The sequence below is a fragment of the Channa argus genome, chromosome 9, assembly GCF_033026475.1.
Source record: "Channa argus isolate prfri chromosome 9, Channa argus male v1.0, whole genome shotgun sequence".
NCBI lineage: Eukaryota > Metazoa > Chordata > Actinopteri > Anabantiformes > Channidae > Channa > Channa argus.
Window position 1 is genome coordinate 17,175,295 of NC_090205.1, and position 26,409 is coordinate 17,201,703.

The window sequence follows — 26,409 nt, forward strand, 5'->3', positions numbered from 1 at the left end:
CAAAGAGAAACACGGAGAGGGTTTTATGGTGACAGCCTTCGGCATCTGCAGTGAAACTGGCAGACATGTGAGGATACGAGGAAAAGAGGGAGAACCAGGGGCGGCTGAAAATATCAGGAAAAAGGAAACAAACCGCATAAACAAAAAGTGTTCGAAGAGAAAAAGAAAGCAAAAACATATCACAACAGTCTTCGGTCTTGCGCAAAACCCACTAGAGTTTCACAGTCCAGTAACATAAAATGCACAATTGAGCAGCACTCAGTCTAAAGTCACTTATTACCATGTGTACAAGAGGCTCCATGGAGAGCGGGGATCCAGTGGCCAGACCAAAACCACAGGTAAGTCGGTGAGACCATATTATATCTTATCAAATCGTATATCAAATCCTATATCATCTGCTAATTCTTCGTAAGGGCTGCAAAAGGGGCTGCGCCTTGCACGTGCTATTCAGCATATAGGTGCCAAATGACTCATTTTCACTGCTGTCCCAAAGCTTTTAGCTCTGATTGTACTGTACTGTTTTAAAGTTAACTCACTGTTACCTGACACGGCGAGACGGCCAAGAAATGTAGGTTTCTCCCCACTACTGCATGCATTAATTATAGACTCCATGCAAAATAGATTAGATCTTCACTGAGTGGCCGAGGCAGTTGTGGAGTTCATAGCTCACATGATTCTGCCTCCCACTCCAGTCAAACAATGGAGCCCCCGCCAATCTGAGAAATGGGAAATCTATTTATGATATTATGCCCGTCATTTTGTTTGGTTTTGTAGGTGGATTTTAGACCATTTGTCAGACAAATCCAGTATTGCTGATACACTTGGTTGTTATTTCATTCAAATACAGACCACTGGGGTGGAATAACATATTTTTTACTCTGTTACACTGAGCTGTTATCCCAGGAGCATGTCTTCTGTTTTTCTTTTTGACTTTAAGAAGGGGCTGTCTGGCAGCTCATCACTTAGTGTTTTCTACTTCTGTGTTTTTGTACAACAATATTGAAATCCTAGATGGAAATACAGAGAGTTTGTCGTTGTTTCTTTTATAGTCATGTGCCAGAAATGATGAGTTTGTATGCATCATGCATAAAGCATCTACAGACACACTACTTACATTCAACAAGATTTGATAGATTGGATGCTGTCATTTCTACTGAATCTAAACATAGACTACAAAATCATTGCTGTGGGGAATCTGTTTATACTTTATCATATCATGTATTATACAGCAGAATACACCCGACTCTTTTTTGTGGGCAGAATATCGTCACATCCACCTCAGTTACTTAGAATACAAAATCAAAATATCAGGTGCTTTGACATGGGAGTTAAGTTGTTGTTACTGGAGTATTTCCACAAATAAAGATATTTAGTCCCACACTTGTAATTTAAGAGCACTTACCTGTGTCTGTGGTAAGTGTGGTTTACTTCAGAGGCTGTTATTGAACTTCTTTTCCCCCAAAGCATTGTTCTTATTAGTCGACTGACAAGCTACAGCTAATCGGTTCTGTAGTATTCAGTAGGAGAAGGAAGAACCCCATCCTATCGAGTATTATTGCATTGTATCATATAGTACCTTTTTTATTTTTTTTATTTTTTAATATACTGTAGAATTCACAGTTTCTTCTGCATCTCCTCATCCTTTTTCAGTTAAGCATGCTTGTGTGCCTCTTAAGTGCACATGCATGCTTGAATATTTGCATGCTTTCACGGCTCATCCTCTCTCTCTGCCCTTTTCATTATGTTAAATTCAAAGAAACCTTATAGACATAAATTTGCACCAAGGGAACATTTCATTATAGAACACATTTTTATAGGACACATTTTCAGAAGAAATACATTTTTCAAAAACAAAAACGCATAGCCCTTTTCCTCTTGTATTAACGGCAAATATACTCACTTTAAATGTTGCTATGTTACCACAAGCATGTGATACATCAGTGGTGGTGACACTAGTTTTGATAAGAGGATCTTAATGTTGCACTGCTGTGTGTCATCAGTCTGTGGTGTTTAGTGTATCTACATTTTATAGGCATCCTTCTGCATTTCTTATGCCTTTTTAAAAAGGGCCTTACATTTTTTGCAAATACAGCACCCCTTTTTCAATATTGGATCGCTATCAAACATAAAAATCATCATTCCCCAGAGCTTCCTAGATTCCTTATGTAACTCACCCCTGATCTTCCTCTTAAGTTCATATATCAGTGATCTCATCTTTCCTGTGGATTACACACCCATGACAAAATAGATCCTTTGTCAGTCCTCCTAAGAATACCCCAATGAGCATGTTGTGACCTGATTCCTCTTTAGAAAGTCCTTGTTGAAGGTTGAGAAAAAAATCACCTTAACGCTAAGTTTGTTCTTTGGGTTCCTAGGACAGGTATAACTTGCCTGAACCTCGATGTCTAAAGAAATAAACAGTGCTAAAAATTTTCAGGTTGGAATAGTCTTTTAGGGCAGCAAACATTCATATTGAAACACCAGAAACAAAGATAATGCTTTGTTCTGTACTTTCATACAATCAGGTCTCACTCTGTTTTTCTGCTCACATTGTTTAATACCTGTGACATAAATATTGCTATTAAGTAATGCACCATAATCTTGTAAATGCATAATAATGATGCATAAAATATGTAGAAATCTCAAAATAGCAGTGCATAGTAAATTGCAAAAAACATTTTTACATTTGGCCAATGTAAATCCCATGTGAACAATGTTTTACCATCATGTTACATTATTGTCTTGGTTGCTACTCCTAGTGATAACCAAAACCATCTTCCTACATGGACAAAAGATAAAACAGATGGGAAATTGAAAAGTAAAAGTTTTGAAACATGGCGGAATATTTGTAAAATGTTTATTTCTATTAATTGTTTTTAGGCTAAACTGGATTTACTGGTTTGCTTCTGCTCATTTGTATTTGTGTCGAAGTGCGAGATAGTGCGAGACAGGAATGCAGTTTGCCATAGGAACATCAGTGTAAAAGCCGCAGAGCTTACTTTGGATCAAGTGTTGGACAAAAACATCCCTGTCAGCCAGTCTTGTTCTGTGGTCTCTTTGCTAAGCACATGCTTACAGCTTCAAGGTTGCTCTACACATTCACATATTTACACACACCAATGAAGACATTACATTAACTGCCAGTGATCTGAACACAGATCTGATGATTAATGTCAGGTAATGTTACTGTGTTTTGGTAATGTTTTTTTCAAATCATTTACGAATGACGTGACTGCATGCTTATAACACTCTAATGAAAATCTCTGGTATGTGAATGTGGATTATGTGTTAAAGTGATGCTTGGAGTGCGAATGATTAACGATGTGACCTCCCACAAAGAATTCCCCACTCTCCGGGTTAGGGAAACACTCAACTAATCACAATAACGAAAAGTCTTTCTCTTAACAAGAATCAAAATTATGACAGTAACTTTGTAGGAACACTGCTTAAGCAAACACTGCATGGGTGTGTGGAGACTGCATACATTTATACTTGACATATTTGTCAAGTAAATTAGAGCTGAAGCACTGATTTCTACACAGGGAATTTAAACCAAAAATCGTAATTACAACACAAAGCTGACAAAGGGATGACGGAGACAGGCAGAACGATTTTCAAGTTAAGCAACAGGATTTCTGAGGCAATCCAAGAGGCTTTGTTGCCTAGCATTGCTTTTAGGTCTCTTGATTGAACAGCTGCTGAGGCCAGTTCCATGGCTATTACAGCTCAGTACCTTCGATAATAAATCTCCTGCTACACATACAGAGGGAGACACATGTACACGTAATACACTTCTGAGCACAAGTGTCTCATGTCGCATGAGCTACATCCATCATGTGTTATTGTGGCATGGAGTGGAGTTTTACCTCCAGTTAAAATATGTGGGTATTCAAACGTAATCCACTCAAATTTTTGTAAGAGAGAGACTCTCAGGTCCCGAAGCAATGACATATTATTTTGTCTATATGATGTGAGATGACAGCTGGAAGTTCCTTTAGGCCTACCATACATGGACATCAATCTCAGGCACTGTGGGTTTTCATGGGCAGTACTTCCTGCAACATGCTGAGACAAAAATTATTATTTCTGGGTTATGAGGTGTCAATGTAACATTCGTTATTAGAAATGTTGAACAATGGCATTTAAATTAAAAATACGTGCGGTACTTTCACAGCACAAGCAGTCATGCCCTGCAGAGTACACTGTACTTCAGAGAAATGGTGAATGAGAATCTTTGAAACACATTTTATCTGTTTTTTACTCCTACCTGCCTCTCAGTTTTAGGCCACTAAGCAGTCCAATAAACAAGTCCTGTCAGCCAGTCAATTAATCAATGAATAAACTGCTTACAGAGTCAGAATTCTGATGATGGTCTGACAGCTTCAATCACTGTCCACATTCGTTCAGCACTTTAATGACTAAAGTCAAACAGAATGTAAATTTAGTCTAATTATTAGACTAAGTTGTTGACTTACCTCATGTTTAAAGCAAAGTAAAACATCTCTGATGGTACCACAAATTTTTACTGAGGTGTCTTTTTTTATTCAGTTCCAATCACAAAAATTACAAAGCTTGTATTTTCACAGGTATGACCCAGACATATCAGTTTCCTCACAGTCTCTGGTTGTATGTACACCCTGGGGTTGTGAGTCAATCAATACTCATTCTTACCTGTGTATCCATATCCCTTGAGCTGCTATCACAGATTTGTAAAACTGTTAATTTAAAAGATTGATAAAACACTTTATCACCTTATTGTTTTCTATCTCTGCAACACTCTCACTTCCCCTAATTGCTTTTCACAGTTTTCACACCTGCTGCCCCCGCTGTAAGCTCTTCTTCTTTCCCTCTATTCTCTCTCTCTCTCACATCCTTCTTAGTCTCTCACCTGTACTAATATTTCTTTTGCCTACAATATTGTCTTTTTGACATGACTCCCTTTTCTCCTTTTTTCACCATTCACATTTCATCTACTCCTCCATTTCCCTGGTTTAATGCTACATCTGTTTTTTATTTTCCAATCTATATGTGTTCCCTTCCCCCTCTGTCACTGTGAGAAATATATGTAAGGATTACCTCTACATGAAGGAGTGTGTGCTTCTAAAATGCCATAAGTGTGTCAGCCAGAGCTACATGCACCGCTACTCTATACGGTGCTTCAACCTGCAACCGGATTACACTGCACAGAAAATCAGTGACTTTATGAATGACCACAGCCCACGCGAATAGCACACAAGCATGGGTGTGTGCAGCTGACATTTTGAAATTAACTCATTTGAATTCCAAAATAAATCAAATGTTGGCATATAAATGCCTACTATTAGGAGACAAAAACAAAGGCCTTTGTTAGGGGGAACAACAGATTGCATTTGGATGATACAGTATGGTATGAACAGTACAGTCACATCACCAGATATGTCATTTTCCCCACTATAATGTGAAGATATTTTATAACCAATACTGTGCAGAACTGACCTCCTACCAATATCCAGATCTCCATGTCAGTCTACCAATTTCATTATTTCAGACCACACACCCATTAAGTTAACACACAGCCATGTTTTACACATGCCAACAAGCACAGTTATCTGGATTCAAACTCTGTCTCTGTGTGCTCTTGGTTTTGTCCTTCATTGGGCCTTGTTTTAATATCTGTTTGTGTGTTCTTTGTTTTCTTTTAAGCACTTTGTGACAAAGCACTTTGCGACAAGACCTTTATAAATAAATGTGACTTGATTTGACTGCACTGCCATATAATATGATGGGAGGGATAAAAATACTTCTTAGAGCACCACTACACCGGTTTTGGAGATGGGCAGGAGAAGAGAGGCTCCCATACAGAATTGTGCAGGTTGACTGAAACTTATTTGGAACACTCATGACTTAAATAAGAATTCATGTCAGGAGAGGGCACAAGAAAAGCAGAGATGCAGTGGTGGAGAACCATGTTAGTTGAATTACTTAATGTGTGGATTCTGTGGCTCTTTTTGCATTTTTATGAGACAAAGGAAAAGGTTTTCCCTTTAAAATTTGATAATATTAACATGCCCCATACATTGAATACGGGTTTTAATATGCATGAGTTATGCAACAGGTTTTAGTAACCAAGTTACAGAGGAAAATACAATTCTGTAAATGTGAATTCTCCAGCTCAGCCAGTCATTTATTTTTCATTATTTTTTAGAAACAGTGTAACACCCTTTTCAGCATTTTCTGTATCCTCCCGCTGCACAATTTAGATGAGGTTCTATTGGGATCACAAAATTACAAACATTACGTATATTACATATATGATTTTGCTTTACGAATTTTCAAATAACTTGAATCAAAAAACAGCCAGGATGCCAGTTTCAGTGTCTCAATTGGAAATTACCACGTTGTTTCAAATATTCCCAGGAGGCTGGATGGCATATAGTATGTTACAAACCATTATAAAGTAAAGCATCAAACTAGAGAGCAATTCCTAAATAAAAAAGTCCAGTAAAATAAAGATTTATAAGTAAATGGGAATGAAAGTAAATGAATTGTCTTCGTTGTCTGTCTATATACAATATACCTGATTGTGTAATGTAACAGTGAAAGTGTTGAAGATGGGCCCTGTGTGTCAAAGAGACAGAAAAAATGTTTAAGACATCAATGAATATTTTAAGAGAGAGCGGGAGCTGTGGGCGGGATGGGTGAACTGAAAGAGAGTTGGACTGCTGAGAGACGGAGAGATAATTTAATAGACGGGCAGAGCAAATGTGTTGGAGGAAAAGCAGAAAAGCTGGAGGGATGGGAGATGAATGAATGGTGGACTAATCTGGACTAAGCAATGGAGAGAAGAACCGACATTAATTTAATAAGATGGATGAATGAACAAATAGATATATTGTGCAATGTTCAAAAAAATCCCTGCCGTGTGACAATTATGAATGTGTGTGTGTATGTGTGTGTGTGTGTGTGTTTGTGGTTTCACAGATGAAATTAATCGTAAGGGATGAACAGGTAGACATTTTAGGGAAAATTGGAGACTCAAACAAGTTTTGGGCTGAAAATGTTTGCAGAGGTAAACAAAGAAATAAAAAACTCTGGGATGGAAAACTGAAGCAGTGTCCTTACCATCATTACTCCATGAACAGACAAGCTCTTCAGATCGAATGTCACTGATGTGCATAAGGCATTGGTGAAACTGAGCAGGGGCCATCTCTGAGCGAACAGGTTAAGGGTTCATTGTTGCCCAAATGTCACACAGGAGCAGCACTTCAGCTAAGAAGAGTGGCATTTAGATCAGTCAGAGGTGCACTTGATGGCACTTACGAAGACCAGGGGGAGGGATAGAGGGGCATTTGTAGGAAAACTTTGCCACACCATGGGGCGGAAGGGCCCAAAAGGCCAGGATCACTAAATGAGAGATTTATTTCTGCCCAATTAAAGCACACACAGGCCCTAAGTAAACAAAGAATACAAAATCTGCTTTGGTTACAACTAAGTTTAAACAATCCCAAATCCCCCAGGCATGCCTGGTTCACGATACCTGTGGAGGAAGATAATGAGAACTTGTTGTGATCTTTATACACCAGGACCAAATAGGGCCACAGCAGAGTGGCTGTGGATCAGCAGGTAGATGGGATTGTCCAACTGTTCACAGGTCAGGTCAGGGGTTTAATCTCTGTCTCCTCTGGTCTTGCATGTGTTGAAGTGTCTTTGGGCAGAACACTGAAACCCAAGTTGCACCTGGTTTGTTTAGGTACATTTGTAAGTCAGCTACAATAATAGAGTCTATCAAACTCTGTTATTTAAAGCTGAATGACACACACATTGATTAAGACCTGGGATTGAGGGTTGTCAGAAATTAGTTGTGCATTCACATTACTTCCTGTTGCAACTCGGTTCAAGCTTGTGGTTACAATTACGCATGAAATTAACCTGGAAAGGTCTCTTCAAAAATTTAAACTAAATCTAAACCATCTGCAGCAGAGAGGTGTCCATGTGAATCCACAGTAGTATTCAACCTGGCGTTTACACACTTCCTGTATTGCTATAATTTGCATTGTTTCTCCTCAGTTTTTTCTTGTTTGTGTTTTTTTTTTTAATCTGCCAAAAATATATATATACTTGCTGAACCACCTGTTGGGAGAACAGCTGCTCTTATCCAACTCATTCAATGATTCAGAAAATCGGACTATTTTGAGACTCACACTGATGAAGATCTGGGCTCTGTCTGTTTGCAGTCTCAGTGAGCGATAGCAGTGTAGGTGTAATCATATTCAAGTCATTTTTCCAGACACACACTTTAATTTCAGGCTTTTTGATGGGCTTGCATAATTATTTGCATTATTCCACTCAGTATGATTCAGCTTTTACCTCTCACACTGCTTCCAGTGGGTTGTTTTCTAATAGTGCATTTCAGCCTTTTACCACGTTCCTTTCCTGCTAAGAATAATTATAATGCATGCGTTGGGCTGGATTGGTATTATGCTGAGAATCTGAAAAAGCACGAATAAAATCAGCTGAAAATAGTGTATAATTGTCCATCAGAGTGACAACTACTTCATCCCATTTTGCTACGAGGACTGGACTGGGCTGCAGAGCATAAACCCCTTATCACACAACAAGCTGTCTAAATAAAATGACAAAGTGAACTGTATGTTATTGGCCAGATGTGTCTTCTGGTTTGATGTCCCTAGAATGACATAATTTGTCAAAGGCTGTAATTTGGGTTAGAGTACATGCTTCATTAAGGCTTTGTTGTTATATTGGCAATAATAATCAAGAGGTCAAAGTTAGGGATAATAATAATAATAGTAACCAACCAGCTTCCAAAGAGTCATACAACTGCTTCAAAATCAAAACTGTGTACTTTTTGGAATATCTGTTGATGGACTAGGTTGACTTGACCAGGTATATGGACCTGTCTATTCTCATTTAAATTTAAATGTTATTATTATGAACAGATTCCAGCAGTCTACTTGTTTGCAGGGTGCTTATAGAGAGTGCACTGGTGATAAAATGACAGTCAAAAGAAATTATAACAAACGCAGTGTTCACTATGTCCTTTAAAGTCTCAAGTACAAAGGCTCCCTGTCCTGACATATCCTGTTTAAATCTGACAACTTTATAGTACTCAGCCTTGGCCCAGGTTCATGCCCTCTGAGCAGCCAACATTAACACAAACACTGAATTTGGAAATAAACTCCATACCCTGACAACACGGAAATACTGTTTTTTAGTTGTTGGACCTTGTTGTTGCTTCTTAATCCATTTCAAAACAAATGTCATAAATCTGCTTTGGTCATTTATCCAGATATAAGATTTTTGGTATCACCTTTTACTCAAGCTCAACCTTTGAACACTTTATGTTCAGTAATTTCCAATGTAATTCATATCTAAGAACTAGACTTTTCTGAGGAGTGCTGCTAGTTGCAACACCTTATTATCTTTCTTAATTGAGAGGGTTTGATTTGTCCACAGATAGCACACATTGCTGTTCCTTTTTTTTTACATTCCTAGCATGGCAGATGTAGAGTATTTCTTTGGATTTTATTGATAACTTCTTTAGGTGAACCTCTTGCTGCAACTCTAACCTTTTAATCCAATATGATCCTGAGCACAGCTTTAGATACTAATGCAGAGTTTCTTTGGCAGTCTGAGTTAAAAAGAATGAGTGACAGGATTTCAGCTTTTATGAGCCCTGTGGCTTTAAAAAGCTTACACTATAAGTCTATGTCATCCTTCTAAATCACCTCACAAAACCCTTCTTCACTCGAGATCTTCTTCAAAAATTGACTTGTTTTCTTTTGGCTTATTAAAAAGATTCTTAGACAACACAATTTTTAAAAGGAGAAATTTTAGAGGTAGGGAGGACATAAGTAGAAGGCAACGCAGAAGTATAAGCCAGAGCATGTGCAGACAGATAGGCAGACAAGAAGACACCGGGGTGGATGGAGGATTGTTGAGGAGAGGAATAGAAAGTCCTGAATGCTGCTGTGGCAGGCTGTGCTGACGTGAGGAGTGTTCCCAAACACAGTTAGTTTCGACTGCAGACCCACTGCATTATCATACTCACCCACACACACACACACACACAGTGCCTAAGGGAGAAACCTTCCAGCAGGCAAAGCTGAATAGAATGGGGACAGAATCTCCTGTTCTGGTCCTGAAGAGGTCACCGTGTACTCCAGCACTATTTGTAAACGTGTTAAGATATGTGTGTGTGTGTGTGTGTGTGTGTGTGTGTGTGTCTGTGTGCAGGTGTGTCTGGGCACGTGTTTGCTGCAGGTCTGAGTGGACATGCTACAGCATGAGTGAGTATTTAATTAAGGTTGTTTCAGCTAACATGCATACATGATTTTAAGCGTGATGGAAGCATCTACAGGTGTGTTTAAATGTGTGGAGCCATGCGCGTTTATGCACCAATGTGCTTTGAGTAATGGTGCGCACTTCTCTGAGTGAGTGGGTGTGTGTTTCTCTGCACTCCCCGGTCTTCTCTTCTCCTCTGCTCTCCCTCATTCTTCCCTCTTCTCTCCAGTCCTCACGGAACAAGGTGCGTATCATTGGATCAGTAGCTGCTGCCCGCCACACTGTCCAATCGCATCTAGTGGGAGAAAGAGAGAGAAAGAGACACAGAGAGAAGCAGAGAGAGGCAGCGAGAGAGATAGATGGGGGAGGGAGGAGAAAGACAGGAAGAGAGGGAGAGAGAGATTGATCATTTGAACGTCCTGGGCCTTGGATTCTTTGGAGAAACACTGACATTTTCACTATAACCCTAAACGTTATTTTCATTGGCACCTTTTTCGGTTTAAAAGGCTTAAGGTTTGTTTTGTTCTATTTGTGGAGGTTATTTTCAACCAGGATACGTGCCCCCACCACCACTACCACGACCACCACCAGCAGCAGTGGCAGCAGCAAAAGAAGCAGCAGCAGCAAAGGAATATCTCCCAATATCCCATCCCGGGCACGTCGGACAAGCTGCGGCGCGAACGCGAGGCGAAATATTGCGGTGGAACAGGAGCATGGTTCGTGGGCTTTCACACCTCTCACCCAGACTGGGTACGGTGTATCCTACATTTTCTCATTTGAGTGTTTTTTTTTTTTTTTACTGCAGGCTGCAGGGATGCAGGCTGAGTCTTTGCATTTTAGCGTGTGTGTGTGTGTGTGTGTGTGTTTGTGTGTATTTTGCCGTAGTCAGCTTCAGCGCCGACAGTAATTTAGACAGGATATTCTACCTCACTAGCAAGCATTTGGTCCGCACTTGCTCTTATCTTTTGCCTGCCTCATCTGTCTTGATAATTTGAATAGCAATGCTGAGCGATTTTTTAATGTGTTCTCTCTGTATGAAAATATACACGGGGAGGGTGGCAGCTAGGTTTGCCTTGATAAATGGAGCGTTATTCATCAGCGTGTGTGATCACCACTGGAATGTTAACTAGCACCTTGGACAGCCGACACCAATACAGTCTAACATGGGAGGAGCGTCAGTACCGATCATTTTTACTCTCTAATGTCTTTGCTGTTTAGCGTGGATGCGCTCATGTGCATGGATGTGTGTGATGTGTGTACGGAAATTGATGTTGCTCTCCCTGTGCACGCGCGTGTGTATGTGTTAATATTCTGCCCTAAGGCCCTCACATACAGAGGGATATAGCAGTCTCGGCTGGGAAGCAGGTGTGTGTGTTTGAGATAGAGAGAAAGTGCGTGTGAGCATGTAGAGAAATCAAGAAAGTAAGCGTGTGTGTGTATATGGGCGCTCATCTTTGGAAGAGAGAAAAAACTGTGTTACTGTGTGTCTTTTATTAGGAGACATAAAGAAGTTGTGTGCACACTAATCAGTGGGAGAAAGAATAAATTGTGAATGTGTGTGCGTGGGTGTGTGTGTGACAGAGAGCGAGTCACAGGCTTTCTACCTTATGCTATATGCAGGTCAGGAGCCCTGCAGTGTATTCAGGGCTTAATTAAGTGTCTGACTCTCCATCCCTCCTCCAAACCCTTCACCCCCCACTAGATCACAGGACCTGGTGTAGTGAGGATGTGACATATGTCTGCAGCTCAGATCAGATCAGACACAAACAGACACACACACACACACACACACACACACACACCATTCCTGTGTGATACAGCAGTTAGTCTGACACCAAGTGAAGCTGAGCGTTAAGCAAAACGTTTGCCCTATCTATCCCTCCCATATCTATTTTTACTGTGAACAAGAGGTAGCACAGCCCGTCCTTCTGATGTCATGTGTGTGTCTCCTGCATGTGTGACATTTTTATTTATTGCACACTACGAGTGTTCTAATGGAGACTAATCAAATCCTCACCCCCCCTTCTTTCCATCTCTCTGCATCTTTTTCTCTTTTCCAGGAGGCAGTTTGAGCTTGTTATGGGGGTGACCAGAAGGAGAGAGTGACAGAGGAACAGTGATGCTACTGTTTACATAACAAGAGGCTCACATACACACACGCACAAACATAAAACACCAGCGCACACGCACACACACACACACACACACACACACACACACACACACACACACACACACACACTCACACAAACACATATGCTCAAATTGTCATTCCAGGACATACACATTATAGCTTAAACACTTCCACACATAAGTACATATATAGATGGATATTGAAGAGACTTGCTGACTGAGTCACTACACAGTCAGAGGCCCAGTATCACTGACTCACACACACACAGACACACACACACACACAGGGGAGCACATATACAAGGGGAAACAGTTGTACGTTAGAGTCAGGACTGTGTGTTGTGTCTGGTAGGGACCAAGCTTAGCAGAGGCTGTGTGTGAGTATAGGATATATTTAGTGGATCAGCACAGCTGTAACCTTTGCCCTCCCCAGTCCCTCCCTTCTCCCCTCCCATCCCTCATTTCCCAGCATCCATAAACAGACCATGATGTCTGAGCTAAGGACCAGGAAAATGCCCTCTCCCTCATCTTCTCTCCCATCCTTCTCCTCCCACTTTGGGTTCCTCTCCCTCTTCCTGTGTCTTTCTCTCTATCCGGCCCCCTCATCGGCGCAGCAGTCTGTACCCGTCATCTCTACAGTGCATGGACGCATCCGTGGAATCTTGACCCCACTGCCCTCGGACCTCCTGGGGCCCGTCATCCAGTACCTGGGAGTACCATACGCAAGGCCTCCAACCGGGGACCGGCGTTTTCAGCCACCTGAGCCACCTTTACCCTGGCCGGGAATACGAAATGTGACACAGTTTGCTCCCGTGTGCCCGCAGTCACTAGATGAGAGGAACATGCTTGGAGATATGATGCCGTCCTGGCTCACGGCTAACCTGGATATAGCAGCGACCTACCTCACTCACCAGAGTGAAGATTGTCTCTACCTCAATATCTACGTGCCCACTGAGGATGGTGAGTGAAAACCATTGACTAGCATTGACTGTCAGGGGCAAGAGTGAATAAATATGCTTACATGTTTAGGTTAAGGTTCATTTTTAGGTAAGGCCAAAACAATATGGCAAGAAAGGGGCAGTGCTAACCAGTGAGCTTGGAGCTGCTTTTATTTTGGCTGACAAATGAATGAAACATGAATGCATTCTGTCAGGGCAGACATACCCTTGTTAAATAAATAAACAAAAGTTTTTCTTGAAAAGAAAAAACTGGCACCCCTCCTGTCCCAACCCCCCTCTTCCCCCTACCTATCTCTTCCACCCTCTGTGCATGCCACTGGTTGAACCAACACTTAATATGCAGACACCTGCATCAGTTGCCAAGGGGTTTATGCCTTTACTTGTGGAGGAAATTGGGAAGGACACAGACTCAGTCATGCATACATATTGGTTCATACACATCCATTTGACCCTATACACACAAACAAGCATGCACACTCCCACAGTCTCAATTTATAGCCACCTGCTGACAGGTGAAGGCAGAGTTGTATAGCAGCAAAGCGAACATCTATAAACCCACAAAGTGATCAAAGGCTGCGTTACTGTGCATACAAACAGGAAGAGTGGGTGGATCTGTGCATATGCTCATGCTTTAGTGATGTCATTTTGATGGTTTGAGCCCAAGGAAAACATATTTGATAGATACGCTAATAATCTTTCTTTGTCTGTCCCAGACATACATGAGGAGGGGGGTCAGAGGCCAGTGATGGTCTACGTCCATGGTGGCTCGTACACAGAAGGCACTGGTAACATGATGGATGGCAGTGTGCTGGCAAGCTACGGCAATGTCATTGTCGTAACCCTCAACTACCGCCTTGGAGTATTAGGTAAAAAAGTACATCTTCCATTTCTAACAAATATTGTATATGTGTGTAATTTGCTCAAGACCCACACACTTTATGGTGCTGCAAGTGTCTGAGGTTGGTACTGATGTTGCATATTTTAAAAGAAACCCCTAATCCTTATCCTGTTAGCTTCAGTATTCTTGTTAAAGCACACCTCTTTGGATTCTATAATCCAATCATTTTTATCCCCTTTATTCTGACTGTGAACGTAATCAATTCACTAAAGAGGTACATATATGTTGACACAGAAAAAACTGTTAACATAGCTTTGTTGTACCTTTACCACTGATATTGATAGTGCCATTTGGCCACAGACACAGGCAAATAGAAAGCAGTTTATAGTAAAATATTCCACATTTAAAATGGCTGTTCCTTAGCAGCACGGTCCAGCCTTTAAGCAAGAACAATATCAGTACAATTACTGCCAAGGTGCTCTGGGCACCCTGATAATATGACTGCAGTATCATTGCCTACTGTATAGCAATTTACTTAACAAAGGGTGGTAGAAAGAGCAATGAACTGATAATTTGAAAAGCAATGCATATTTTAATCTGATTTAAATTATAGATCAGTTAAATAATATTTTGATCAGACTTTAGGAATATTACAGATTTGTTTAGATAACATGAGATATTGCTTATATTTCTAAGTGTAACAAATCAATTTTTGTATTAAAGTGTATCATATTGAAGATGTGAATAGTTTAATCCTTCAACAAGCTATAAAATACAAAAACCATTAGTGAGTTGTTTTTATTTGGAGACCTTCTTTTTTTAATGAAAACGTTTTTAGTGTGGGTGTCCCTAGTGGAAATAAACCCCCTAAAGCCATTTTTTTTCCCCACACTAGCATCGAATCAAATCTGATCCTTTTTACCTCCATGACTCACTGACTCACTGCTCTCTGAACAGGGAAAATCTTATTCCCCGTGGTTTTTCTAATTTTAGACAGCTATGCAAAGCTCTTGGGTTGAATTAATGGGAAATCTTAGAATCATGTCATTTAAACTCTTGTGGCTGTAATTATAAAAATTACAAAGCCTGGACAGGGCCACAGTGGGGTTAAAAACATACTTTGAAGGCATCGTTTACTTTACTACACTGAGGGTATGAGTATTTTGTGCCTTCATAATGACTACAGAAAGTCAGAAACATGAAAAACATATCATTCCACAAGCTTGGTCAAATCATGTGTTGAGTTTAATCAACTGATGCCCACTATTTAAATATCCACATAAAGAATCATTAATATGTTCCAAGAAAAATGTGTATGCAGTTTTGTGCATGCGCTACAATAATGCAAGCTTTCTCTTCCAGAAGGGAGACCACTTCTCCTTTAATTAAATGGGAAATCTTTTGTATATGAACTGGAGTTGAATACACGTCAAAAAGTTTAAATCTGCATCTGCTTGGTGCGTGAAACAAAAATTGATTCACTTCTGACCTTCATCATCATCATAATATCACCATCATCATCATCATCATCATCATACATCATCACAAGTTTGTCTTCCTCATCTTCTACCCCCATCATCATAAGGTGGACCCATAAGGTGAGCCCATATATGCTAAAACAATGCTAACAATACTGATCGTACTGCAATCAGCTTGAATTGGGGCATATCGTAGCTATGGAAATATAAAGAAGATAAATAAATACTCATACGCAGCAAACTGTGATGCACTGTGGTTGATCATAGCCAGCATTGAATATTCCCCATGTTGACCCTGGTCTACCACACAATTAAAACCCGGTGGCATTGATGTTGTAGCTAGTCAGTGCATACTGTATGTAGGTAATAATAAAACGTTAATAAAACCTAATTAATATGAGATCCTCGTCATGTCTTTTTTTAAACACATTTTTTTAAAGTTAAGTGATAATATCAATTATTTTAACATCACTTTTCTTGCTTATTATATTGTCATGTATGAGATTCTGAAAATTCTGCAGTAATTTAATTTTTTTATAGTTGAGAGAGCCATTCGGATCCTCTGTGTAACATCAGCAGCATTTGTAACTGCATGTGTGTGTATGTTTATGTCTATATATTAAATTATTTGAAAATTTATTAAACCTGTTGAGTTTATTTAACTTCTAAGAGACTGTAGGTGCAAATAATTCTTCTTTAATATTCCCTTTAAATTTTTGATAAACACCAATCATGTATAATTGATCTTAACAGGGGATTTTCTTGTCAAGAATCATCTGTACATCATCTATAATATAGATATCTCCTTAAAAAGTCAGAACCTCCTTATTGACCTCCTTGTTAAACTTCAGTTCTAAATCTTTGAATTTTAATGGTACATACTGTATATTGTATGTATTATATGTATGTTCTTAATAACGACATGCCTCTGTTTGTCTGATGATAGGGTTTCTTAGCACTGGTGACCAGGCAGCAAAGGGGAACTATGGCTTGCTGGATCAGATCCAGGCTCTGCGGTGGGTGAAGGAGAACATTGCAGCTTTTGGGGGAGACCCAAACAGGGTCACTGTATTTGGATCTGGGGCCGGAGCCTCCTGTGTCAGCTTACTCACGTTGTCTCACTACTCTGAGGGTAAGAAAGAATCAATTTACTGTATGTGATTCAGATGTGGGTAGGTTTGTAGACTTTCAGATATGTGGAAAGCTATGGCAGTTGGACAGGTATCTATAATGGTTGGTAGGCGGCAGCTGTGAAAGCTTATGAAACTTTTCAGGGTCTCCACTAGATGACAGGCCGAAATTTCTTCATTTACTGGTATAAATGGCTGAATAAAGCTTTGAATCCATTGAATAATACAGCCCGCCTATGACTCACATAGCTAAGAGCTGTTATAACTTTTAACCCTTACCTACTTGAACTTGCTACTCTAACTGTGACCTGTCATCCTTTTGAATAATGCATGTCCGTGAGTTTGTTGTTCAGTTGCAGAAGAAATGCTCGTCTTGCATCTGTTTATGAGTGCAAATGTTTCATGTGACCATCCATGTGTGCAGTAATAAAATTGTGCATTCATGCAGGCACGTGTGGGTGAATGTAATTCCATAAATGTATACGTGTGTGCTTCAGTGCATATGCTTTATAAACCCAAATTAATATCCATGTGTGTCTCAGACCTGTTCCACAGAGCCATCATCCAGAGTGGCAGTGCTTTAGCTAGTTGGGCTGTCAACTACCAGCCCAGCAAGTATGCCCGACAACTCGGTGAGAGGGTGGGGTGCGGCATTGACGACAGCACCCAACTGGTTGCCTGCCTCCAGGGCCGGAGTTACCGGGAACTTGTGGAGCAGAACATAACGCCGGCCAAATATCACACGGCTTTTGCCCCTGTGATTGATGGCGATGTTATACCAGATGACCCCCAGATTCTGATGGAGCAAGGAGAGTTTCTGAACTATGACGTGATGCTGGGGGTTAATCAGGGTGAGGGCGTAAAGTTTGTGGAGGGCATTGTGGACTCAGAGGATGGTGTCACTGCTGAGGACTTTGACTTTGCTGTATCAGACTTTGTGGACAGTTTGTATGGATACCCAGAAGGCCGTGACACACTGAGAGAGAGCATAAGGTGAGTAATGCAAATGTCTGACATATTCAAAGGAACATTTTTGGACGAAAGACACATTGGCTTTCTGACTGACAATTGAGCGTTGAGATGAGAATATGATACATCCCCATGTAATATTACACTACAAACAGCATAAACAGTGGAAGCAGATGGAAAGAGCTTGTTCACAAAAACATATATTTTATGTAGTTGGTTTAACTAGTTCAGTTGTTTGTCACCTGGCTCTTGCTTGAGATTTTCATTCAGACATAATAATGATGTCAATCTTCTTCTTCAATCGACTTGACTCTTGGCAAGAAAATTATCGCAAATTACATACATTTGTGATAATTTTCTTTAATTGAGTGACTAATTAGTTTATTGGCCTGTTCCAATTTAAGGTTCATGTACACGGACTGGGCAGACCGTGACAATGCTGAAACTCGGCGTAAGACCCTAGTAGCGTTATTTACAGACCACCAGTGGGTGGCTCCAGCAATCGCTACAGCTGACCTCCATGCTCAGTATGGGTCTCCCACCTACTTCTACTCCTTTTACCACCACTGTCAGAGTGATGCCACTCCACCCTGGGCTGACTCCGCTCACGGTGACGAGGTAGGATGATGTCATAATAGTGTATTTTGTTACATCAGTTACATTTTTTAGTAAAAGTGTGTAAACAGTGGCGCAAGTCATGATACTAGATAATAAGTCAATAATGAAATGATAATGATAGATCAAGACACAAATCTGGCTACTTGATAAGCTGAATCAAGGAGTCTCCAATTATATTAAATATTTCATTTAATTTTGACATTGTCATATCTACAGTTGTGTCTACTGTTATCACAATAATAATAATTGCAAAAGTGCTTTCTTTGCTAGTTAGTGAGTAATAAACTTTAGTTTCCATGTTTTTTCCTTTTTACACCTGATGAAAGTACATGTTTGTGTGCCTGTGTGTGTGTGTGTGTGTGTGTGTGTGTGTGTGTGCATTAATAATAGCTGATTATGTGGCTGGATTATGTAGCTGGATTTCAGGCCTCTGCTAAACTGTAGACTTTGCTGCAGTTTAGTGACCTGAGTTTTAATTCACTGCAGTCTTCGTTGGGATTAGGTTACAGTTTGACATGAATCCATGATGGTTATCGTGAGTGACAAGAGGGTGAATGTCACCTGTTTGTGTTACCATTAAGATATTCTATCTCTAATAATCTCTCTCTGTGAGTAGGTGCCCTATGTGTTTGGTGTACCCATGGTGGGACCCACTGATCTGTTCAACTGTAACTTCTCCAAAAACGACGTTATGCTGAGCGCAGTAGTCATGACTTACTGGACCAACTTTGCCAAGACTGGGTGAGCTATTAAAATCTACAGTGATGTGAGATGTTGAATGTTTTTTGCTTTACTATACAATTTAGAATATAATTCAGAAAACAAGACAAAACAAAACAGTTTCAGCAAGATCCATTTATCTTTATTTATGCCTTTTTAGACACAAACGTTTCTTTCTAATTCTTGCTATTAATAACTAATCCCCACCTACGGGTGAAAAATGTCTCGTGATGGTGCTTGAAAGACCGCTTAATCGCATTTTTAAATGTAAAAGAAAATGCACAGCTGTCAATGGGATATCATCATATCATTCGTTCTTTATCTTTGACTCTCAGATACGAGGTTTTTTGGCAACATGAAGTGTTGGCATAACTCTGGACAGCTCACTCTTGATTTTACAGGAACAAATCTCCTCCAAGCTACAAATGAGACAGCCAAGACTCAAGTCCACAGTGTCATCGAGAAAAATAGCAACGTGCCTCTTCACTTTTTTGTGCTTGATGTTTAATTTGTTTGATTAATTGCTAAAAACACGAACATGGGCATGGAGTGTACTTATCTGGCAGGGAGAAACACAGCGAGAAGATAACAGGTTTATATTGCATTATTAAGCAAAAGTATTTCTTCCAAATTATCTTCATATGCAGCTATTTTGCACTAGCTAAATACAATTTGGAAAAATATTTTGATGCTAATTTGTAAAGGATATATAGAGAACACCTAGATCCTTCTGTTTCTGACATCTTTTTAAGTTTCAACTCAGAGCTGAGCTAAGTTCAGTTTTAGAGCAATAAAAATAATGAGCTCACATGCAAAGGATATGTTCTCTGACTGTATTTAACTTGATCTGTAAAGACAAGGCAGTACTTCTGTGTGGACATGATTGTTAAAGCAGCATTGCAGACTACTTTTGGCAGAGGGTGCACACAGGTTCTTTGTTATATCACGATCCTGACAAGGCTTTTCTTTTTGGGACCTTGGCTGAGAAGGTTATCGAACCCCCGCCCTTAATAAGTAAGGAAAACCAAGGTAGTGTCCTAAAAGACAAATGAAAGGCTAAACACTAATAGATAAGTCTTGTCTTTTCTCCCTTTTTCTTTCTTCTCTTCTCTTTTCTCTTCTCTACTCTTCCTTCATTGGTGCAATAAGATAGAGGGCTTATTCAAGATGTTAAATTATAATTTAAATGATCTGTCAGTAGCTAAAAAAACTTCTAGCGATCCAATTTATATAATTGAAAGTGAAATGATCCATCAGAAAAATAAAGTCGTTGTAAAAAGAAACCTGACAATCTACACCCATAAGAAAACCTTTTATCTCTCTATTCTGACATGATATACAAGATAAAAGTAATTGTTGAGGATGGACCCTCTTTGTGGAGGAAGTGAGTAATTACCAGTAATTAATCCAATCGAGGCTCACTCCACTGAGACCTCTTCGGATTTACAGAGACATTTGTAATCTAGACCTTGATCTAAATCGCCACAGAGACATTTCACAACATACAGAATCAGTGCTCACACATACACTTACATATAGCTGGTACTTTATTACATACACCAAGCTTACATTTATGCAGTCCAATACAACAGTCCTACAAGAAATCCATAGGGTTATTTAGATGGAGTTAATAAACCGTCACTTGATTGTGTTTTGACTGTAACATGAAAACCTTCATGCAGGGCCATTAGGGAATAACATTACATCAGGTTAGCAGTTGCTTGCCAGTAATCTGTGTTGCGATTACCAGCGCAGCAAGCTGCAGAGCAAAATCACAGAGGAGGGATGTGCAGATTTCAGCGTGCACTTCAATTATCAGCAGGGAACTTTTTCTGAAGAAAGGTTTAACCCAGCTGAGAGTGCCTCAGATGGTGCGACAGCTCAATTTAACGGTGTGGATGTGAAGCTCCCTGATGTATATTGTGTAAGGCTCTGTGTGGGCGTATAAATCCTCAGAATGTGTGTGTTTGTGTGCCGGTAGGTTTTTCACGCTAGCTGCCTTTTTGCTCTGTTCGTAAAGTGTTGATTGACAAGTGAGCACATAGTGTGTAACTGGCAGGTCTGTGAAGATGTGCGGCTGTTTCATTTACGACATTTCAGCTGCTCACACAAATAAGCTGATAAATCAACACATAAGTGCCTGTCTGTATGTGTTAGAAAAGCGACTTTTCAGGACATGTTCACTGTTCAACATACACATTGATCCCCAATGTAGGCATCTGTCATTTCAATGTTTGCTAAAGGGGCAAATATATATTTGTCTACTTGTTTTGCTTTGTGAAAATCTGTTTCCTTTCCTGCTGGGTTGTCTTATGTAACGTGGATATTGGTCAGAACGATGTGTGCCAGTGCTGGTGAAAATGCTGGCCAGAAAGAGACAAACTGAGCTTCCTAGTAGGAGGTTATCCAGTTGAGAAAAAGTCCACAGCAGCTCTGTGAAGATTTTGTGACGCATAAAAGCAGAATAACATGAAATATTTATAGTAGTTGTACTTTCACATAATGTTTGTGGTTTAATTCTTTGTCATGAAGTGTTAAGGGGGGGGGGGGAGAGGGGTGCAGTTAACAGCAGCAGCATGTCACTACTTGTTTGTCAAGTTGTACTATTACTTTTGGTGATTTGATTTCGATTTCCACATGTTTTCAACTGTCAAGATGTTCAGAGCTGACAGGTATTTCACTATTGCTGCAATAACATTGTTGGTTGTTGTCTTTTTCTGTGTTATTACAGCTACTATTTGTCTGAAAACAACTGGCTCAGAGAGTATAAAAGAAATGTCTTGACTAGCACAAATTATTTATCCCTATCTTACCTTTGAAATATATATTTAAAAAAAAAACTCAAGTTAACCTAACTTAACATAACCAGCAAACCACCCAGAGGACTAAATAACTGTGTTTCACTCTTTCCAGTGATCCAAACCAGCCAGTTCCTCAAGATACCAAGTTCATCCACACCAAACCTAACCGCTTTGAAGAAGTGGCGTGGTCTAAATACACCCCTAAAGAGCAGCTGTACCTCCACATTGGCCTCAAACCTCGTGTCAGAGACCACTACCGGGCCACCAAGATATCCTTCTGGCTCCAGCTGGTCCCTCACTTGCATCATGTCAACGAGCTTCTCCAGTCTGTGTCCTCCTTCACGCATAGTCCCTCTCCACAGGATGACACTCCGTATTCTTACACAAAGCGTCTATCCAAAGGTTGGCCTCCAAGCAGTACACGTCACCCAGGTTCTCAAGGCGGTACCCCGCAGCCTCCAGAGTCTGCTTTAGGCCAAGATGGAGCAGAAAACGGAGTTCGTGTCCCTAATGAGGACTACTCCACTGAACTCTCTGTGACAATTGCTGTGGGGGCATCTCTGTTGTTTCTTAACATCCTTGCATTTGCGGCTTTGCTGTACAAAAAAGACAAGAGACGCCTGGAGCATCGTAGACCACGTCCACTTCCTCCCCCAAGACGTGACATCACACCTGCAGATCTCGCCGCCCACCTGCAGGGGGAAGGACTGATGTCATTACAAGTGAGGCAAATTTATTTTTGTATTGTGTATGGATTTGTGTTTAGTGGGGTTACTGTGGCTGAAGCCAGTGTATCAAGGGAAGTGTTGCATCCGTCTTTAGCTACATAACTTCAGGTTATCTTGAAAATAATCATGCTCATTGATAATATTTGTGCAAATTATTTCAGATTTAGGAAACATTAACCAGGTTGTGTGTGACTATGTGAATAGATTATTTTCTTGCCAGTGGAAAAGCTGCAAGTAGACCACTCCTGCAAAACACAGCACGTCATCAGCAGACATTATTAGAGCGAGAGTGTGTATGTTTGTGTGTGTTTTTGATACTTGTGCATGTGTGAGCTATGTCCAGTTGCCTGAATTGCATTCACTTCCTTCCAATTCATACATTATCTGGACTTTTTTATATTTAACACCACATAGACTGTATCCTAAATCTTAAAGTAGATGTGTTCTTTAATTGACAAATACTTTTAATTAACAGCCACATTGGTGTAGCTCTTTAATATATTTCCTTTTCATGTGAACTAAATCGATACAGATTTTAGACTAAAGGTTAGGCAAAACATTTAAGGACATGAGCTGTAAGACTTGAGCTTTAATGACCATGTTTTACATTTCTGTAGTATAAAACATTAATGATTCATTTATTTATCAAGAAAAAAGATGATAGATTAACATAAAATAAGAAAACAATCCTCATTTTTAGCCATAGATTTGGATGTGTCTCTATCTGCCCATGGTGTATCCTCTCTTTATAATCATCTCATCACCTAATTACCCATTTACATTTGTAGGTGAAGCAGCTGGAGTGTGATGCAGCCTCAGCAGATGAAAGGAACAACACTCACCACCATCACACTCTGGATACATTGGACGCTCTGGATGGTTTGGACACCCAGGACATCTATAGCACACTGGACACTGTACGCCTCACCTGCCCACCCGATTACACCCTCACCTTGCGCCGCTCACCTGATGATGTCCCCCTCATGACCTCTCTGACCCCAGGATCACTCCCTGTGACCCCTGGGTCACACCCTGTTACCCCAGCAACACCTATGACCCCCATGACACCTGGATCAGTGGTGGGGATGAGGATGGGTAATCCTCACCAGGGATACACACACCATAGTCCATACAGTAATACACACTTGCCACACACACACATCTCCACGCACACACACTCCACTACACGTGTATAACTGCAGCAAGACAGGGACACAATTACAACACACACTCATATTACCATAAACAAACACACATAAAACATAAGACTTAAATACCTCTACTACTAATTACCCTGCAGGATTGTTTCAGAAGGAGAGACAGAAAGACATTTTCAGTAACAGAAAGAAAAGGCAGACAGCTGTGTGTTGCATGTCAGGGAAGTGAAGACAGACCAGATCCCAGGAGATGCAGTTCTATGCATCATGTACTCATAACCTGGAACAAGACCAGCCAAGACATTAAATGTCTTAAAAGCCTGCTGTGGATATTAAATCTTCTGCTTCTTCCACATCCGTGGAGGAAGATTAGTGCTGTGGCACAAGGGTCAGTTATGGATCAGTTTACATCTCCTACTGCACCCATGCTGCACAGTGGAGCAGAGCAGATGCAATTGCAGAACTGAGCTAAGAAGTACCACACACAGAGACTGATGATGTCAACTTGAACAACCTGTAAAATGTGAATGTAGCATTTTTTTTTTCGTTAAAAGATCAAAGGCCCTATCTGCCAAGGATCATTCAAGCTGAGGAGAAAATAACAAATTTCAGTGAGAGATGGATGTAAAAACAGCCAGGGAGGAAGTGAGGGATTAAAAAAAACAACCTGAAGGAAAAGTTAGTCAGATGGTGGGAAAGAGATTAAGATTTCATTGAGTGGGATTTAACAGCTGTGAGGTTGATGAATGACAAAGTGAGATAGAGTGATATGGAAAACACAGGAACAGAAAGTGTGCCAAGAGATAGAAATTAGATTCAGAAGAGGAAAGGCCCTCTGAAGTGTTGCCAGACCTACTGAAGAATCACTCTAACCAGCTATATGTTAAACTGTAAATAGAATGGAAAGATACAGATGATATATTATGATTTATAGCATTTACCTGCTCTTGCATTAAAACATGAATTATTTAACCACATTATTGCTTTCATTTCAGATATTACTATATTATTGTATAGATGTCCTGAAGCAAGGCTGGCTGTCTTTCTATCTCATCCACTGTAGTGTGTACACAGTACCTTAATTTAAAGGCTATATTTGCTATGCAGTCATTCTTAACTATGGAAGCATTTAGATACTTGTTTAGTAGTTGCAGTGTAGGGCATTTTTTTACACCATTCTGTCTATATGTTTGACCATTGTCTGAGGAGCTAGAACTGTGTAGATAATGCAAAATTGGTTTGATGATGGAGCAGCAGCCAAAAACCATGAACCTTAACCCTTTGTACCTAATCCCATTCTGTCCTCCTTCTTCCCCTTGTTCCTAACGTTCTTCTTATAGGCCCTACCCTTGATATATAATAAACCAAACCTTAATTATGTCTCCACAAACAGACAGGTGGTGATGATTCAGGGAGTACAAAGGCACATGATGTCCCATAAAGTCACAAATGCTTTCTTGCATTTATCTGACATTTACATCTTACCAGCCCCCCCCCCCTTTTTTTATAGAAGAACCCCTGCTTGAACTACCTAATTCTGCCTGAAACTTAAAGGCCTGATAAAAAAATGAATTTGATTCTGATCAAAATAAGTCATCTATAATGCCACTTCCCTTTCTCCAAAACACATTTTTATAGTCTAGCATCTCTGCACAGTGTCACCCATAGTGTGTAGAAAGTTTGGATCCGTTACCCACATTTTAAAGCTTGGAGTTGGTGTACTGCCCACTACAGTGTTGTTTGGAGCCAAATTTGATGAATAGTGAAGCGGGTGTGAAGCGGAGGAGGACACTTTGTGTCACGATGAGAGAGACTTGACACTGAAGGGAAACATGCCCAAACATGCTGCTTTTTAAGCCTTAGCATCCTTTAATGGAGCAATATATATTGGAGCAATACAAATTTCCACCAAGCTGTGCTTTACAGGTGAAAATAATGATTGAAACCCAAACAACACCTCGTGAAAATATTTCAACAGATTTCAGAGAGCTGGCTGACTTGGTTGTTGTGTGTCTGCCCTTTCACAAAAATTAAATTTCCAGAGTTTACAGCTCCAAACAATTATTACACTTTGCAGATTCAATTTGGCTCTCTTATGGAAACCAAATGTTAAAATAATTTCTTTTTCCTACTGCTATGTCTCAACTAACTAACTGAACCCAAACTCTCAAAGTTAGATCCTGACCAGTAACTCAGCCAATGGCCTTAACCCTGAGATTATAATTTGTATCATTTTAGCAAACATCTTCTTGCTCCTCTTTCTTACCTAACATGTGTACCACCCAAACCTGCCCTGTCCCCCTTCCAGTCCCATCTGTGTGACTACATGAAGCTTTGAGGCCTATTTAACCTTGTTTCATCCTATGTAATGTCTTTTTGAAAGATTTTAGTTCATTATCAAAATGGAAGCTTAATAATTTGTGGATGGAAAGCAAAGTACTTTTACAATTGATATAAAAGTAACATTTAATGGACGTTTGATGGATGGAGTATTTTTTTCGTATGGGTTTATGGACTCAGCAGATGGCTGAATTGTGTCAAGCATAAAACATTTCTGCTGCATTTTTGAAAAATAAAAATATCAGTATTTTACAATT

The 26,409-nt window shown here is 40.0% G+C and overlaps 1 protein-coding gene across 6 annotated transcripts; it reads left to right on the forward strand.

Annotated features, from left to right (window-relative positions):
- On the forward strand, window positions 1-26,409 carry LOC137133198 (neuroligin-4, X-linked-like). 6 transcript variants are annotated; one of them, XM_067516548.1, is made up of 10 exons: window positions 1-338; window positions 10,819-11,031; window positions 12,342-13,374; window positions 14,087-14,239; window positions 16,636-16,821; window positions 17,362-17,812; window positions 18,193-18,406; window positions 19,023-19,147; window positions 22,040-22,649; window positions 23,444-26,409. In XM_067516548.1, exons 3-10 carry the CDS (start codon window positions 12,900-12,902, stop codon window positions 23,849-23,851), a joined length of 2,622 nt encoding a protein of 873 aa, XP_067372649.1. In that variant the 5' UTR covers window positions 1-338; window positions 10,819-11,031; window positions 12,342-12,899; the 3' UTR covers window positions 23,852-26,409. The 6 variants fall into 6 exon arrangements, with proteins under 6 accessions (XP_067372649.1, XP_067372653.1, XP_067372651.1 ...); XM_067516550.1 differs by lacking the exon at window positions 1-338 and adding an exon at window positions 10,269-10,286; XM_067516549.1 differs by lacking the exon at window positions 1-338 and adding an exon at window positions 10,420-10,525.